Source organism: Lygodium microphyllum, chromosome 2, assembly GCF_053477565.2.
Source record: "Lygodium microphyllum isolate KBCC chromosome 2, Lygodium_microphyllum_v1.1.10, whole genome shotgun sequence".
Taxonomy (NCBI): domain Eukaryota; kingdom Viridiplantae; phylum Streptophyta; class Polypodiopsida; order Schizaeales; family Lygodiaceae; genus Lygodium; species Lygodium microphyllum.
Genome location: NC_141136.1, coordinates 130594617 through 130614433, shown reverse-complemented (window position 1 = coordinate 130614433; position 19817 = coordinate 130594617). Strand labels below are relative to the sequence as shown.

The 19817-nt window shown below is 40.3% G+C and overlaps 1 protein-coding gene across 1 annotated transcript; it reads left to right on the top strand.

Moving 5' to 3' along the window:
- The first annotated feature begins 11261 nt into the window (after positions 1–11261).
- Positions 11262–12476, top strand: LOC148040327 (histone-lysine N-methyltransferase trithorax-like protein). The gene has a single exon (XM_087666504.1). The coding sequence runs from the start codon at positions 11456–11458 to the stop codon at positions 12065–12067; it is 612 nt and encodes a 203-aa protein (XP_087522630.1). The 5' UTR covers positions 11262–11455; the 3' UTR covers positions 12068–12476.
- The last annotated feature ends 7341 nt before the right edge of the window (positions 12477–19817 follow it).

Genomic DNA, 19817 nt, shown 5'->3' with positions numbered 1-19817 from the left:
TTTTGCTATTTCACTTTTTGTCCTTCTGGTTCTTGTATTTGCTTCTCTGGATGGCAAGGACAAAGCAAACTGCAAGAAGAGTGTATCTGGATAGGAAGGACAGTGGGGGTAGAAGAAAGTTACAATTTGATGAATCTGAGGAGGAGCCCTCTTCAAATTTTGCTGAAGCTGGGCCATCACAGGCCCCAGAGCATTTTACCACAGAAATCCCCCCTACACCAGGTGTTGGCCTAACATCTTCCATGGAGTTAAAGAATTTCAGTGCAATGAATGTTTCTTCTCCTAAAGTTGAGGAAGCAAAGGGTGAGACTTGCCCTGTGAAAGATTCATCCCCTACAATTGCACCTGAGCCTACATCTGCTGAAGCCACTGAACCTCCCAAGCCAAAAAAGAGAAAGAGGAAGTCCCGGTTCTTCTATATGCAGAGATGTTTCAGTGAGATCAGGAAAGCCCAGAGAGCTACACAGCATGTCATTCCAAAGGCTGCTTTTATAAGAGTCGTTAAAGAGATCTCTGATAGATTGTCTCAAGTGGCAACTGTCTCTGGTCTAAATAAGAAGTGGCAACTCTCAGCCATTCTTGCCCTACAAGAGGCCGCAGAGGATTTTGTTATTGATTTCATGAACGATGCTTACATTGTTGCCGCCCATGCTCATAGAATCACCCTTATGAATAAGGATTTCAGCATCATCAGCAGAATCAGGTATAGGTTCGATAAAGTGCTGAGGCCCTTGCCTTCCAACGATCAAAAAGCCCTTGAAATCCTTAACATTCCCCCGAAATTGTCCAGGAAAGGGAAAAAGCTTAAGGTTGAGGATGTAACTCACCTTCTACAAGGGGTGCCACCCAGCAGGAGTCTTTCTTGAGTGAAAAAAATCAAGAGGTGTTGGAAACTGAAGACGAAGTTTACAAGAGGAAAGCCGCATCACTTGCTCCCGTCAACAGCGAGAGGATGGGCAAAGTGTATGGGCAGATACTTGTGAATGTTTCTGCGGAACCTGAGGAGGAATATCTTAGTATATCTCCCAAGGACAAGCCCATGTTGGAAAAAAGGGATGTCCAACTATCTGACTCCGTTGTTTTTTGTTGCATAAGGTAAGACTTTTTTTTTTTTTTTGCATAAGGAAAGTATTATAGGTTCAAGTATATTTTAGATGTAATTTGTATTGAATAGCTTTTGCTATTGACTGCAGGGCATTGGTCTCCTCTCTCACTCTCGATATCCGTAGAACCATATATATTGTTGATCCACTTCTCTCTGTGGAACTATTTGCAAAATCTGGGTCTAATATTTCACCATTTTTTTGTAGCTTCGATAGTGTGACAAATTACCACATCTTTTTCCCTTATGTAGAAATGTATTTTTCTTTTTCTGTAGAGGAAAATTTATATTCATTTGCTTTCACCCTTCTACTCACCTCTATTATGAATTTGCAAAGGGCATTGGAGTCTCATCTATATTAATTGTCTTACAAGAGAAATTATATTTATGAACTCTCTCAGCGGTGTTCATGGCCAAGCATGAATGTATGTTGAAAGAAAATTACTTACTTTGATTTTATTTACAAAAAATATTTTGAACTTACAAAGCTTCCTTTTGCAGTGCTGGTAGACTTGCTTCTACATTTTTGGATACTACATATGAGGATCTTGCTGATCCTCAAAGGCCTTATACGTTTCTTCTACAAGAAGTTCCATTGCAAAGCGATGCGCATTCTTGTGGATGGAGAGTTATCTCAAATATTTGCAGAACAGTGGATTCAAAGTTGTTACAAATAGAAGGAGTGAATGTAAGTTAATTTCATTTGATGTTTGTGTAACCCTTATCATGATTTCTTTTCAGTAACTTATAACATTTATTCTTACAGTGTAGAGACTATCCTGATTCATATGTTTGGTGGATAAAGGAGAGATGCATTGAGCTGATTCTGGACAAGGCAATCACACCATATGATCCTGACTCCCCTCTTCCTCCCAAAACTTCAATGGCCAAGGGCACAAGCAAGGGAAAGGGCAAGGGAAAGGGTAAGGACAATGGCAATGGTAAGGGCAAGGGAAAGGGCAAGGGCAAAGGCAATGGGACCACTGCTGCAGAGTCTAAAAAAAAAGGAATGCCAATGCTTTCTCCTCTGAAATTTGATCCATCCCCTCTTAAGCCCCAAGAAAAGAGACTACCTGTAAAGGTGAAATTCTTTCAACAATCAAAGAAAGGCCCTGTGAGAAAAAACATCTTTGAAGAAATCGATAAAGAAGCCACAAAGCCAATAAGGAGAAGGCAGCAGATAAAGAATCAAAATAGCAAGCATAAGCATACACGAGCCTTATTATTTTGGCTTTGTACATTTATATGAAATTTTTGTACCTCATGGTGTAATGAAATTTTTCACTTATAAATAGAATGTAATGTACATTTTATTTATATACATTCGAAAGGCAACTTGCTTCATGATAGCTTATGAGTTCCCACTAAAAAATATCTTAAGGACAGTCTATTAAGATAAATTCCTGCAAAGTTTTCATTCTCAAGGCTCAAAACTCACAATTGTGGGAGACACACAACTCGTACAAGAGAAAGAGCGCTCGGCTCTTTTACCAATTGTTACGCCATTCACTTTGAACTTATATCTAGGGGATGTATTGTCTAGCAATTCCAAGGTATCCCTCACATCTTTCAGACTCCAATTGGAAGTAACATTCACCTTCTTTACTTCTTCATGCGGCAAAACGTGCACCGCAAGTTTATATGGTGTGCAATCTGTATCGGAATCCAAGGGAACCCAAATACCCAATCTTAGTTTGTATCTCCTGTAATCAAAGCCCAAAGCAAGAGTTTGGCGAGGGATACTGTAAGCCAAAGCCAAGGATTGAGGGCATGCACTGCACCTCAAGATATCACCCTTATGGTCGCACTCTCTAGATTTCCAAAGCGTCCCTATAGTGTTGTCCAAATCCTCTTCCGAAAAGTTTCTACTTAGCCAGGATACCTTCGTTCTTTGTAAATTTGCTGATTTGAAGCAAGCCATGAAGATATGGAGGGGTATAAACCGTGATAAACGTATTCTTCTTGAGATCCTTCCAGCTGTCATGAACTTTTTAATATCCTGAGATATTTTGAATTTGAAACTCTACACCGTTACCTTGTCAGGAATCTCCCAGTTTAGAGATGAAAGACTTGGCAATGGCAAATCTTCGATATTCCCATACCTATCCGCTTTAGAGGGAACCACATACTGTGCATAATATATAAAAACCTTGCATTCACTAAAAAAAGACACAGTTTGATCGGCATAAATAATGTCTGCCAATATCTTATGAATGGCATGGAAAGTCCCACTTAGGCTTTCCACAGGTTGCCATTCAATACTTGTTGACGGAAAGATATCTACAATGACGAACCGTTTGTTAGAACTTGCATAAATGGAAAATAATTATATACGTTATTCAACTAATAACTTACAATGTGTTTGTTGGGGAACACGTTCGTTTGGAGGCAAGTGCATATCCTTGGCCATGTAAACATGTTGCACCTTGACAAACCACCCTTCGGGCATAATTTTGAAGGCAATGATACGCCCCTTCCAGTGATGTTTTATATCATCTCGTTTTCTTCTTTTCACCTTATGAGAGCCCTTGCAAGATGGCAGCATGGTAACCCAATCGTTTACAGCAAAGGTTTTGGGCTCAAAATTTCCATCTGCTCCCTGGCTATAGACTGTGCAAGAGTGTATTAAACGAGAAGAGCACCTGGAGGAAGCCATGAAAAGAATGAAAGCGCAGAGAAAGAAGCTCAAAGAGGGGTGAATGAACTAAAAAGTAGCGCCAAGAACACAAATGAGTATGTATTGGGCGCCAAAAATAATATTGAAAGATCTCCCGACTTTCAAAAAACTCATTATTAATTTCATCACATCTCTGTCACGTATTTTGTCAGATTTGTAAGTAAATAACGTCTTTGGGACTCCAAAACATGTCAGACTTTAGGGGTTTTGGCTAAAAAAGAAGAGAGAATCACGAAATGGACTCCACTATCTCTAAAAAAGAGGAGACAAGAATACCATATTCTTGCACACGTGGCGAACTCTCTTTGGTCCTTTCCTTAATCCCGTGATTAACAAAATTGCATTTTTTGAAGCGTTTTTGGCCCTAATGAGATGCAAGGCTTACAAAACCCAAGTTATGTACAAATGGGTGATGATTCATGCCATCCAATTTCACACATTAGAAAGGTTCCCTTGTCCTTGTATGATGGCCAGACAAAGGGTCTGACAGATGTATTACATGTGCCATCAATTACATATAATCTAGTGTATATTGGTCAAATGGTAGAGCAGGGGTTGTAGGTCCGATTCAATGCAAAAGGTTGTTTTGTAGAAGACTTTAATGATAAGTACAGGTTGGTTGCAAAAGGAAGTAGAGTTGGTCGAATGTTCACTTTAGATGCTAGAATTCTTGCAATGGATGCTGCTATGTATGCTAAAGGAAAAGGAGTAGTTGCAAATATTGAAATATGGCATAAACATATTGAACATGCAAATGTGCAAAGACTGAAATTAATGCAGTCTACAGGATTGGTTACATGGTTGCCTTCTTTTAGAGTTGCAGAATTGCATAAAGTCTGTGAAGCATGCCAGTTTGGTAAGCAAGCAAGACAACCCTTCTCGCATGATAGAGAAGTAAGCAAAAATATACTTGATGTAGTACATACAGATGTTTGGGGGCCTACACAAAATGTATCTCTTGGTGGCAGCAAATACTTTCTCGCATTTATTGATGACTGTTCAAGTAAGCTATGAGTATACTTCATGACGGAAAAGAGTGATGTATTTGAGCACTTCAAATCTTTTAAGGCAGCTACTAAAATAGAAACAGGCTTAAAAGTGAAGTGCTTTAGATCAGATGGAAGGGGAGAGTACCTCTCTAATGAGTTCAGTGGCTTCTTGAGGACTCATGGGATAAAGATGCAATTTACTTGCAGGTATACCCCACAGCAAAATGGTATTGTAGAAAGAAAAAACAGGCATATTGCAGAAGTTACACGGGCATTAATGGCTGAAAAGAATATGCCCAAATATTTTTTGTCTAAGGATGTCCATATTGTTGTCTACATTATGAACAGAAATCCCACAGCTGCAGTTCATGGGATGACTCCTGAAGAATGCTTTACTGGCAAGAAGCCTGATGTATCGCACTTGAAGGTATTTGGCTGTGTTGCATACGTTCATGTGCCAGATGAGCTACGAAAGAAGCTTGGTCCAAAGGAAGAAAAATGTATTTTTGTTGGATGCTCTTTAGAGTAGAAAGGGTATCGCTGTCATAACCCTGTCACATGTGAGTTCAGAGTGAGCAGGGATGTTATATTTGATGAGATGGAAAGTTGGTATAGACCTGCTAGTGATGTTTTGGATGATGATAATGATCAGGACAGCTATGTGCAGAAAGATAAACAAGAATCACGGAGTCTTAGTGGACCAAAAACATCATCTGGTACTACACCTACAGTGAGCCCTTGATCTGGGAGACTAAGGAGTAGCCCCACATCTTCAGGTGGATCTATAAGTGTTGCAAGGAAGGACAAAGGGAAGAAGAAAGTGATGGATGGTAATGATGCATCTACCAGTCATTTGGGGTTTGATGGAGATTCTAGTGGTTCAGATAGTTTGGATGATGAGCTTGGCATTCCTTCAGTCAGGACACCAAGTGTACAAAGAGCTCATAGTAATGTAAAGGCTCCATTGAGTGATCCGGTGGCACGCAGATCTAGCAGGGTCAAATACCCTGTTAAAAGATTTGGTTTTGAAGGTTATGCAGCTCACCATTATGCTTATATGGTAAAACTAGTTGAGGATGTTGAGCACACTTGTTTTGAGGATGCTGTTGGTCATGCTCATTGGGATGCAGCAATGGATGAGGAGATGGCTGCATTAGAAGCCAATAAGACTTGGGATTTGGTACCCTTACCTAAGGGTAAGAAAGCTATTGGTTGTAAGTGGGTTTACAAAGTCAAGCATAATGCAGACGGTTCAATTAGTAGATATAAGGCTAGGCTAGTTGCAAAAGGCTATGTTCAAACATATGGCATAGATTATGAAGAGACATTCAGTCCAGTTGCTAGGATGACAACTATTAGGTGTGTGATTGTCGTGGCAGCAGCCAAATGTTGGAGTTTGTAGCAAATGGATGTTAAGAATGCCTTCTTGCATGGTGAATTGCAAGAAGAAGTGTATATGGAGCAACCAGCAGGTTATGAGGATTTAGAGCATCCCACATATGTGTGCAGGTTAAAGAAGGAGCTCTATGGGCTGAAGCAAGCACCTAGAGCATGGTCTAACAAGATTGGAGAGTATATTGTCAATATTGGATTTTGTATTTCTAATGTTGATCACTCACTTTATGTGAGAAAGGAAAATGTAGGTTTGGTCATCATAGTCATCTATGTGGATGACTTGATTATTACAGGTGTGACAGTGACGATGGGATTGCTGAAGTTAAGGACTTCTTGAGGAAGAAGTTTGAGATGAAAGATTTGGGTGAGCTAAGATACTTTCTTGGTATTGAGGTGATCAGATGTGATGATGGTATATGGCTATCCCAAAAATAGTATGGCTTGGATATGTTATCCAAGTATGGTATGATAGCATTAAGCCTCGTTCGGTACCATTGGAGCAAAATGTGAAGTTAAATGCCGACGTTGGGGATGAGATAGAAGACCGAACTATGTTTAGGAGGATAGTAGGGAGTTTGATTTACATGACTATCACAAGGCCAGACTTGAGCTATGCTGTTGGCCTTGTTAGTCAATTTATGCAGATGCCTAGAAAGCCTCATTTGGATGCAATTAGACGTATATTGAGATATGTGAAGTCCACTTTACATTATAGACTTTTTTATGAGGTAGGTAAGGATGTACAGGTCTTTGGATACACAGATGCAGATTGGGCTGGTAGCATGTCAGACATAGAAGATCTACAAGTGGATTCATGTTTTCCCTTGGTAGTGCAATAGTTACATGGAGCAGCAAAAAGCAACCTATAGTTGCTTTATCGAGTACAGAGGCTGAGTATAGAGGTGATGCTATGGCAGCATGTGAGGTGGTATGGCTACAAAAGTTATTAGGTGATTTGGATGTGCAGGGAGATGGTCCAGTTGTCATTCATTGCGACAACATGAGCAGCATACAGTTAGCTAGGAATCTAGTGTTCCATGCTAGGACAAAACACATTGAGGTGCACTACCACTTTGTGAGAGAGAAGGTACTTGCAGGAGAGATTGACTTGGTATATGTTAGCACACAAGACAAGAAAGCTGAAATTTTCACAAAGGCATTGGGTCAGAGAAGCTTCAAAAGTTCTGAAGCTTACTTGGAGTTGCAGAGATAGAGTTGAGCTTGAGGGGGAGTGTTGAGATGGCAAGCTCAACACGTGCGGACATTGATGATGGACCACCTGGCTAGATGAGTCCGCACGTCTACACTTAGCACATTGGTGGTCCTTATGATACTCACATGGCCACTGACTCATCACTTTGTATATTAAGTTTGTTAAACCTACCTACAGCTGGTAAAGATATAGTGCCAATCGATTAGTGTAGTCGATTATGCATTGTTTGACTTAGAAGGTCACTTTCCTTTATGTTGTATCTTATCTATACTTTGTTTACATTATATAGCGTGTGGAAGAAGAAGAAGCCTCCATCTCTCTTCTTGTGTTCTTGAGTGAGCTTCCTCTTGCGTGTACAGTGTGTGTTTGGCACACTAGCTCAATCAAAGCCCCCCCACCACGTGATTCTTGACACTAGCTAACTAACCTACTAACTAACATAAACCAAACTAACCTATTAACCAACCAACTAATCAATATAAAATAACCTCTTACAACTAGCATGACTAATAATAACTAAACACAAACATAAACTAATCTACTCTCTCACTAACATAACCAACACAACTAACCCATATACACACTCTCTCCCTTGTTCTCTCTCTTTCTCTCTCTCTCTCTCTCTCTCACCACCCAACCAACTAACCTACTAACCAACATAACATAAACTAACATCATAAATTTACAACAAACTCACAATAAAGAATGGACATAGACTATTTGAAGAGCTATACAAATATTTATTATGCTTTGACAATGGTACCCTCTAAAGAAATTAATCTAATATGGAAAGCATCATTAAAAGAAAAGAAAGATAACATATAATCTTATCAAAAGTGAGTGGTTTAAAAAGTTTAATTATTAGGAGGAAAGGAGGTAGCAATCTAATCAACAGAGCATCATCAGGAGGAAAGGAAGATATTGGATTGTCCAATCATAATACCTAATAGATTGCCCAACCCTAAATCTTGAATCCAAATAATGAGGCTTACAAACAAACATTTAGCCGTGGAAGGCAACATTTTGTAATAGAAATGAGTACTAACCTAACCATCCAACTAACCAACCTACTCCTCTTTCTCACCTCCACCTCTCTCTCTCTCTATCTTTACCCAACTAACCAACCCATAAAATTCGTAAGAGAGAGAGATGCAAAGAAGAAGGAGAAGAGAGAGAGAGAGAGAGAGAGAGAGAGAGAGAGAGAGAGAGAGAGAGAAGATGAAGACATAAAGAGAGTAGAGAGAGGTGAGAGAAGAAGAAGAAGGAGAAAAGAGAGAGAAGAATAAGAAGAAGAAGAAGAAGAATGAGAGGAGAGAGAGAGAGGGAGAAAGGAGGAGAGAGAAAGATAGCGGGGAGAGAGAGAGAGAGAGAGAGAGAGAAGAAGAAGAGAGAACCTACTAATAGCTAATCAATCAACTAATATCATATCTCTCTATGTCTTTAATTGCCCAACCAACTAACCTACTAACCAACATAAATACAAACTAACATCATAAACTTACAATAAACTCACAATAAAGAATGGACATAAACTATTTGAAGAGTTATTCAAATATTTATTATGCTTTGACAATGGTACTCTCTAAAGAAAGTAATCTTATATGGAAAGCATCATTAAGAGAAAAGAAAGATAACATATAATCTCATCAAAAGTGAGGGGTTTAAAAAGTTTAGTTATTAGGAGGAAAGGAAGGTAGCAATCTAATGAGTAGAGCATCATTAGGAGGAAAGGAAGATATGGAAATTTCTCATTATATTGCCCAATCATTCAATACTTAATAGATTGCCTAACCTTAAACCTTGAATCCAAATAATGAGGCTTACAAACAAACATTTAGCCGTGGAAGGTAACATTTTGTAATAGAAATGAGTACTAACCTAACCACCCAACGAGAAAGAAGGATAGAGAAGAAGAATGAGAGAGAGACAACGAGAGAGAGAGAGAGAGAGAGAGAGAGAGAGAGAGAGAGAGAGAGAGAGAGAGAGAGAGAGAGAGAGAGAGAAGAAGAAGAGAGAACTTACTAATAGCCAACCAACCAACTAATATCATATATATATATATATATCTTTCTCTCTATAACTACCTAACTAACTAACTACTAGCTAACATAAACACAAACTCATATCATAAAACCAACCAACTAATAACTAATTAACCAACTAATCAACATAACTAACCCACACATGCAATCTCTCCCCCGTTCTCTCTCTCTCTCTCTCTCTCTCTCTCTCTCTCTCTCTCTCTCTCTCTCTCTCTCTCTCTCTCTCTCAAAACTTACTAACTCACATACATAAGATAAACAGATAACTAACCCTAAACATACAAATAAAAAAATAAACTAACCCTAAACAATTAAAGCAAATATACAATCTTAACTCACTAACTAACCCTAAACTAAATCAATTGAAATAATATAAACAATCCAAAATTAACATATAATTAAAATAACATGTTCTCTCTCTCTCTCTCTCTCTCTCTCTCTCTCCACACAACGATGGTGGGAATGGTGGTTCTCTCTCCTCCTCCCCCCTCTCTCTCTCTTCTCTCTCTTTATCTCTCCTCTCTCTTCTCTCTCTCTCTATCCTCTCTCTCTCTCTCCCTCTCTCTCTCTCTTGCTCTAGTCTGGCCAATGCCAAGTGTATAAGAGTTCTCTCTCTCCCCCGCCATCAAAGTGTATCAGAGTGTCATGCTCTCTCTCTCTCTCTTTTTCATAAATCTCTCTCTCTCTCTCTCTCTCTCTCTCTCTCTCTCTCTCTCTCTCTCTCTCTCTCTCTCTCTCTCTCTCTCCCCTTCAAGCCCCAACATACACGTGCTAGTGCTGCGCTATCGTGCACGCATGCAATGTCAAGTATCTATGCCATCAGCCACTGCGCCATCAGTGTGTGCCATCTCCTCTCTCTCTCTCTCTCTCTCTCTCTCTCTCTCTCTCTCTCTCTCTCTCTCTCTCTCTCCCTCCCCCCCAGCATGTCCTGCACACGTCCACGTGGTGCTGCCAACATGCAACATCGAGCATCTGCACTACATCATCAACATTGCATTAGAGAGAGATCTCTCTCTCTCCCTTCAAGCTCCAGTGCATTCCACGTGTTGCTAGTGTGCAATATCCAACAGTCTACACCTACCCCCTCTCTCTCTATGTATTCCTTTTCCATCCAACTTGCGACTTGCGTCTATGTATTCCTTCTCTCCAATACAGTGATATGCATACTCCTTCTCTCCAATACAGTGACCAACGTTTATGCAAGCATGCTGTCAATGACCAATAGATAGAGAGAGAGAGAGAGAGAGAGAGAGAGAGAGAGAGCGAGAGAGATGCCTCTACCATCGTGCCAGAGAGAGAAAGAGATGCCAAACCTATAGCACAAACACAAAGAGAGAAAGAGAGAGAGAGAGAGGAGAGAGAGAGAGAGAGGAATCACCTGCCTCTGCACGTGATTCCTCTCTCTCTCTCTTTTTCGTACTCTCTCTCTCTCTCTTTTACGAAAAAAAGAGAGAGAGAGGAGAGAGAGAGAGAGGAATCACCTACCTCTGCACGTTACTACCCCTTGCATGTTGCTATCTCTGCTTTTGCTTGTAGCTATCTTTGAGTGGGAGTGTCAAAGAGGCAAAGAGAGAGAGAGAGAGAGAGAGAGAGAGAGAGAAAGGAGGTGGAGGTGGAGGTGGAAACAGACCATGTATATACGATTGTGCTCCCAATCATGAACAATTAATGGGCACATTAGTTTGGTTTGGGAGCTAGGCTCGGGAATAGGTCCGAGAGCTCCTTGGTGCTTTGACACCTCCCTAATCTATAGCTCAAATAATAAAGAAATATAGATAGGTACAAATATGCCTAATCTAGGCTACTAGGCAAATGCTAACATACGCGTCGCCCAAAGGCTTTATTGCATGCCATTTGTCTTTTGAAGTCGGTTATCAGGGTGCGTGCGCCCCAAGCACATACTAAGGTAGGCATATATGTGTACCATGGATAGAGCGGAGACAGTTGCGACTCTTGAGACAGCGAGAGCTATCCATCATAGAGTGGAGACAGTTGCGACTCTGAGACAGCGAGAGCGATCCATCTGAGGCACTCAGCATGAGGCGGGAAGGGCGGATCCATGGTTACATCTCGTACAGGGGGGAGTTCGAGAAGAGGAGGGCCAACCCTTTCAAGCCCACCAACCAATCCAGGCGACTGACTGGCAAATGCGGCAGAGCCAGGTGCCATCGCTGCCACGAAAACCCTGTCTCCAAGTCCATCCTCAAATGCAAGGGCTCCCACAAGGCCCTCTCCCTCTCCTACATCAGCCCCGACTGGGGCCTGCGCCGCCATCACATCGGGAGGTACTTAGACGTTTATGCTGATATTTATGATCACTGTGATGGCCGTGATGATGATGGTGATGGTGATGACATGCCTGATGATGATCAGCATGCCGTATTCGCCCACAACGGCCGCCGCCATCTCTCCTGCTCTCCCTCCTTTGACCTTGTCCTCCCTGCCGGATTTAGACCGCTCACTGATGCCACCCCCTGTGCTGGCCCTCCCGTGCTGCCACCTGCGACAGACGATGGTCTCAACGATTCCTCGAGTGACTCTGGATGGTGCCATGTGAATCCCTGCTGCCATTTGGATTCCCTGGATCACATCAATTCTGCAATTCATGATGATGATGATGATGATGGTGATGATTGGTACTTCTGCTAAAGCCAGCATATGGTTCTCAATTTGCCTGACATTGGGTAGTACCATCTTCAAATAAGGGTGGAAGAAGGGTCATTTTCCTCATACTTGATAATGTGATTTCCCAATAAGAAGATTTGTATGTACGAAATTGTGACCTGTAGCATCGTTGACTTCTTGATATTCAGCTTCAAATAAGATTTGTATGTACAAATTGTGACCTGAAGAGTCTACCTACACAGTGTATATTAAATCCGTGTAGCAGCTTTTCAACATATCTGAATTCTTCTGTTCCATCTCCATTGTTCAAAACATGACAAGGTAAGTGTCTTTCTCAAAGTCTGAGAGGGGTAATATATGCCCTCTTTATGTATAGCTTCCTCTTGAGAACAAATATGCTCTCCATAGAAAACCTGCCTTTGCCTTGAGCTCACCTGCATCTTGTGCACGTATGTGTTTTCTCGGTTAGATAATCTCTCTTTCATTTCTGACAGACCATGTGACATGCTTTGTGACAAGACCGGGGTGCTAGGTGCCTAACCATGCTCCGTCATTTGGGTGATAAACGGAGTCTTCCAAGGAACAGGGTTCCGCCTTTGAGCCTGATTAGGCACCCGGCTCAAAAAACAAAACAAGAATTATTGCCTTCAAGAACAGTTCTTTGTTTTTTTTTTTTCGGTTCTCTTGTGGGGCTCAGCTGAATGGTGAATGGTTCCGGCAGGAGGCGGCAATGTTCAATAGGCACTCTGACACCTCTCTGCGAGCAGTACCATCCAGACCCCATGAGATGCACATCAGATACCATGCATTGCCTAATCTTGGTGTGCTATGTAGGCACAGAGAAGGCCCAGTTTAACGATATCTCCAAGTCCAGCCAGTGAATTATTTCTGGAGGAAGTATTGAAGGTTGCTCACAGCAGGCACTAGTTGCATTGGAAATTTTCATTGTGACTGACGAGTTGGAGAGTATTAGTAAAGCTTTATGCTGTATAGATGGGGGTAGGCTTGTATTTGCATCCTTGGGATGCCTGACAGACTGATTCTGGGGAGTGTTTCTGAAGCTAATGCATGCCCTTGTGTTTGGCATGGTTGACAGGTTGATTGTGGGGTATTTGTTGAAGCTTCGTGCTATCATGGTTTTGTGGTGATGTGTTTGCACTACTGACAGGATGTTTATGGGGAGTGTCAGTGAACCTTTATGCTGTGCAGAAGGGGACAGGCTTGTGCTGAGATGTTTTGCATTCCTGATAGGCTGATTCTGATGTTCCACTGGAAAAAGTTCCTTTATGTGGATGTGGTAAAGGACCTATGTTGCAATCTCTACTCTGGTTAGAACATTGGTGGATTGGTATAAGATACCAAGGTCGAGGTTGGTTGTGAAGGGTCCTGAGCACCCCATTTATGATACAAGACCAAGATTATTAAAACAATCATGTCAATTTGTGTTTAAATACTACTCAGCTTGAAACCCTAATATAAGCATTGATCAGTGATCCCCAATGTGATATGCCTAGTCTTGATGGGAGGAGACATTCAAAATCTTCAAACATCAATTATCAATTAAGAAACATTATGCAGCCTGATTGCTTTTTTAATTTTGATATGCCCAAAAACTCAAGTTCACCCCTTTTAGTCATCCTAGACCTTTTCAATAAGACATGGAAGTTTGGCGATGCTATTTAGGGACTACTTTGATGTAGGTGGCCATTCACTTGCACTTCCAAGTCTCCACTTAGAATACAAGATAGCTTCTTCTAAACAAGCTATCCTTTGTGTCAAAATTGCAAGGAGCTAGTGGATCTTGACTATAGGTTAGTGTGCAAGCAATTTTTAATTAAGATACTTTCATCTCAAAGTTTTAAGCTTACTGTTCTTCAATAGAAAATTTCCTATACAATGTTGTCCACATTTATAACCAATTTGTCACCTAATCAGTTATGTTAGGTGTCTCAAGTGCAATTTGACATTTCTGAGAGCACTTTGTTGATGCTCCATGTATGGTTTCAAAGTAGACGTGATGATGTATAAACAAATCATTGACTATCCTTAATTGGTAGTTCAACTATATGGGTGGATGAATCCTTCTCTCAATTTGGGGTGGTTGATCCAATTGAAAATCTACATAACTCGATGAGGGAGCCACATGGTAAAGGGGCTAGTATAGTGATAACTAACGTCTACTCCTTCAACCAGGTGTTACAAGCAACAATCCAAGAGCTATGGTAATACAAAATTTTCCAGCAATGATGGGAAGCTTTAAAGTTGTTTTGGCACCTTCTAAAGCTCCGAAATTGGTAGATTAGAAAGAAAATTTTGTATTGGAAAAAAAGCCTGTTAATAGGAACACACTTGCACCATTAAAGAGACAATAGAGGGAAAAGACGCACCAACTCCTTTTCAATGAATGAGCAACCATATTTTTGTCACTAGACCCATTCTTACTGAACATAGGTCTGCAACGCCACTAGAGTAATGGAAAAGGTTGGTGATGTTACATTATAGGGGGCTATCACTTTATTGGACTCCTTACCTTCGGGAGAAAATGGCTCGAAGACCCTTGATGTACATCCAACCATAACTCATGTTTCAACATCTTTTGGCATGATGTCTTGAGAATTCGATACAGATTGAGTGCTTTATGAATATTGCTATTTTAATTTCAATTGTATGTTAGAAGTCCTCCTTTGTTTTTTTATGCAACCTACAATGGTTAAACTCTCTTTAATCATTTTTCAAATCATTGTTTATGTATCTCTGTCTCTATCTCTCTTTTCCCTAAACAAATAAACAAATAAAGGAAGTAATATTTAATTTCCAATATTCCCTCTTTTGGAAATTTAGCTAACATTATATTCTTGGCCACAACCATCTTAATGGTCCTATTAATTCTCAAGGGTAGATCATTAAGAAGAGTTTATTTAAAAATGAGATAACCATTTTTTGTTGACTTGGAATAGTGGATAAACTTGCAATACTAAGTGCTATGAAATGTGTCCTTAAGATTTCTAAGATAATATTTTTCAAAATTTTGGCACTAGAGAAATAACTTTGAGCGATCCTATCTATCTCTGTCATTTGATCAATATCAACAAGAAAGTGTATTGTAATGGTCATGCTTGATTGAGGCATGCATCATCATCATCATCATGAACTAGGTTTTGTAGAATAATATTTGAAACTGTTTTATGCAAACACTAAATAGGAATGCACTTTTTTTACTTTGTTGCATTTAGTTTTACATAAGCATATAAGGTGTCTTCTAGGGCTTACATTCAACCATTGTTTGGATGATTATATGTGTTCATGATCAAAGTTGCTTTGTAGCTTAGCTAATTAAATGAGTTTTAAGATCTTTACCTCTATTGATAATAATGCTAGAAGAAGGTATATCAATAAAAGTACTTAATAAAAGGCACTCTTGATGACTTGTATTTTTATGCTAATTTTTGTTTGATTGATTGGATTCATTTTAGTCAACCATCCTATGCTACATTTATATAGTCATACTTTGTATTATAAATTTGATACAATTTTACAAAGCATATAATACCTTCATTATTGTATTTTCATTAATCTTGTGTACAAAAGGGCTTTTATATTAAAATTTGTTTCATATAAATTATTATTATTATTATTGTGTAAAATTATTTTATTTTGTATGAATGTATATTCTTAGTACTAAATAATGTTAATGCAAAATTTTATTCTCTATATAGATCATAAGACCTTTGTAATTTAAGTCATACAATGCACAATCAAGAATTGGAAGAAAATAATTTGAAGAATATGGATGTGCAACATTGAAGATAAGATTCTCTAAAAAAGAGATTGCTTAAAAGTTGATGCCTTTGTATTGCATGATGGAAGGATGCTTCTTGGTTTGTGCCTTAGTTTTGAATGTCATGATCAAAGTATGGGCTTTATTATGGTTCATCTTTGGCACCTTCTTGGATTCTCAAAGTTTAAGTCCAAGGGGGGTAAAGGAGGATGAGCAAGCCACTAAAAAACAAGCATATGGATGAAGGTTAGGTCCATCTAGTCCAACTCTTCTCCCACTTGTCTAAGATCATTAAAATTGGTCACTTATATGTTTAGGAAATGTCTTAGACACTTGACATTATAGACAAAGTAAATTTCAGCATAAACAATGATAGAGTTATCCATAGCCTCACAAATGGAGTATTGACATTAACAAAGATCCTATAATTTTTCAACCTATAGACACAAAACTATATGATAGCAAGTGTGGCCAACAATGCCAAGACCCTAAAATATTGGATGGAAATATTCCCCACCACTTTCAAGGGCGTGATATTTCAATGGTATGAAACATAGACAATAGGAACTTTGGACACATGGGATGACTTGAAGTGGGCTTTCCTCACCGAAGAGCAGATGATATAGAATCATTAGCTTTTGATCAAAATTTCTCAAATAAAACATTCTTAATAATATTGTGCTTTAGTACTATTAAGATTTCAATATCATTATGAATAAATACGAGAAAAAAATGATTAGTAGAATTAAATTCAACTTGAGCCTAAGAGCCTTTTATGCTTAGTATTTGAGAAAGAATCATATATAAGGCATTTACTTTTTGAAAGAGATGCATGAAAGGAGAAAGAAGAGAAGCCTTTTTCCTATTGTCCTCCTATCTTCCTAGCTTCCTTCCTACCACCTATCTACCCTTACAACTTGCATAGGAGAGAGCCTCGCACTCTTTTACAAAAGTGTTAGGGGTGCCTTGCATTTAAAAATGTGCTTTTGCCCTTGACTTAGCTTTTTCAGGCCACCCTTGCCCTTTCGGCCATTTTTCTTCCTGCTTCTTTTGTTGTGTCTGATTTCCTTTTGGGTTGCCTCTTTCAGCTCTCCCGACTTGCGCTTTTCCACTTTTTCGTTATTTCTTGTGCTGAGGTTAACATCCCTAATGGGTTCCATTGGCTTTTCTAAATGGCTTGGACACTCATTTTCATCTTTTGTCTCTCTTTGAGAATAGATTGCATCTCTACCTCTCCCAAAGCATCTCCAACTTCTTCTGTCTCTTGAACCTCTTGTTGGTTACTTCTCAAATAGTCTCTAGAGTCATGTGTTGCACTAAAGTGCTAGTCCGTATTGTACTGCTTTATGGCTCTATTGGAAAGTTTGAATTTTATGGCCTTTGTTAGGGGGACATTATATTTTAGAATTGTTGCTTTTTTCTTCTTAGCATGTATAATATGGGCTACTTCCAAATCTGCTAAATTGGATGTAGATTCTTGTTATTACCTTTTGTTGGTTTGTTAGTGGTATTGTCATTTATAAGAGCTTTGCTTGGAAAACTTTTTCATTGTGGTCCTCTCTTTTGTACTTGCAACAAAATGACTTGTAGCGCATTGATCTTTTGGGATTAGGGCAATTAAAGAAATTTGGCATCTTTCTCCAAATCTATAGCATTCCACTTTTGACTTTTGTTGACCACAAGACTATCATCCTTTGTAACTTTGAGATGGGAACTTTCTAGGTCCAAAGTTGGATCCAAAATCTCTGGGCTTTGACTCAATGTCTTGGGTTGTTATTTTTTACTTCAATAGGCCACGACTGGCCATGTAAAAAAGGGGATGACCACCCAAAAGGGATTCGAGTTTTGTATATAAACCCAAAAAGTGAATGAGAAGCTCATTCTTTGGTGTGTGGCAAACGTGATCTCTTCTTCTTCTCTTATTCTCTCCTTCTTGCTTGCTTGTGTGTGCTTGAGAGAGACAGAGCGAGAGTGTGAGGGAGTGAGTGTGTGAGGGTGAGGGATCCAGGGAAAGAAGCTCTCCATTGTCTCCTCTCTTATTCTCTTCTCTTCTCTTCTCTTGTGCAGTTATGGAGGATGGAGCTTGAATGTGGAGGGTTGAGGTTGCTTGAGCTCACATCTAGAATCGTGGAGCTACCAGTTGCTTGAGGGAGGAGGCTACTCGTTCAGGCATTAAGGTAAGCTCACTACAGCCCCGTAGGATTGAAGGTGCATCGACTAGGTGAGAGATAGCCATTTGTGCTTTCTTGAAACACTTGAAGGAATAAACGGTCCGTGGGTCTTGGTGGTTGAGCATGAGCTCCCATTGCATTTTGCTTCCATTTGTCGAGACCAACGGATTCAAGCTTAAGAACTTGCGTGCCTCAAATCAAGCAACAAAGTAAGGGTTTCATCCCCGAACCGGAGCTTGAGATAAGCGAGAGATTTGGACTTTTTAATCTTCAAAACAAGTAAGTATTTCAGTTTTTGATGAGTAGACAAGTAGGAGGATTCATTTCAGCATTTGTGTTTTGATTTTTGTTGCACTTAGAGTAGGATATTAGGGTTTCTGTTGTAAGATAGACCAAAACAAGGCAAAATTGGGGAAAATATGGGCTTGTAATCCATTAACAAGGCATGAACATTAACCAAGCAGCACTTGGGCATTAAGACAAGGGCTTAAGACCCAAGGAAGGGGGTTAGAAGGCTCATTTTTAGTTCTGCAATTGCACAGAGAGAGAGAGAGAGAGAGAGAGAGAGAGAGAGAGAGAGAGAGAGAGAGAGAGAGAGAGAGAGAGAGAGAGAGAGAGAGAGAGAGAGAGAGAGAGAGAGAGAGAGAGAGAGAGGGGGGGGGGGAGGGAGGGAGGGAGGGAGGGAGGGAGAGAGAGAGAGAGAGAGAGAGAGAGAGAGAGAGAGAGAGAGAGAGAGAGAGAGAGAGAGAGAGAGAGAGAGAGAGAGCTTAAAAGTGAGAGACTTCAAGCTTCCGGCAAATCAATCGATGTTCCCAGGAGTTTTTTGCTTAGATCAGGTACGTAGAAACCTTCTTGTGTATCTATCCTTAGATTTTAGAGAACCTTGCCTATGGATATGGCCAAAATCATTGCCATGAATCGATTTTTTGTTGCCACTATTTACATGCTGGCAGAATTGGACACGGTCCATAGGGGTTCAATTCCCATAATCGAACACTCGGACGTCCGATTCCTGGAATTCAAACACTCCTAGATTCAGACGGCCACTTCGGGCCAAGCCCTTGGAATCGGGACTCGACCGCTCACATTTGGCCCACTTGGCCTAACTCGACTCGAATTTGCCCACCTAGCCATTTGGCCTAGTCACATTCGGATGCTTCACTCAAACATTTGGCCCGACCGATTTGGCCCACTCAACCCTGACCACTCAGACCACAATATTCATCTTGTCCAAATCGGACAAGCGGCCATTCAGCCCACCTTACCACATGGCATTCAAACGGCTCTGCGTTCGGCCCTAAGACACTCGGCCGCAGATTTGGCTCTGATATCATTCGGCCCTAGGCCAGCCCTAGGCCACTCAGACAAGCCGAATCTGACAATCGGACCCTACAAATCAGACCAACTAGGCTGAATCTAGAATCTGTTAGATTTAACATTTGTAGGCCTTGATTGACCTAGAACATAGCCATACGAACCCTCGAGAGTGATACAGTCAAGCATAACACCTTTTTGGCACAAGAAACGAGAGAACATGTGAGTTGTAGATCTAGAAGCAACACCAACCGACCTACTAGCTGTCCACCCTGCTAAGAGCGCCAAACTGAACCATAAACCCTGAACTTGACCTTGACTGAGCAAAAGAACACATCACAGACCCTAGAGACCATTGAGAGTGGCCAGTGAGACCGAGCTTAAAGCCCTATTAGGCCGAGAACACAGGCGGGAGTGCTAAAGTTGCATATATCATTTTGCATTGCACCCCACATTGTTTTTTGACACTTGAAGTGCACCTGAAGAGAAACTAAAAGCCTGATTTCACACA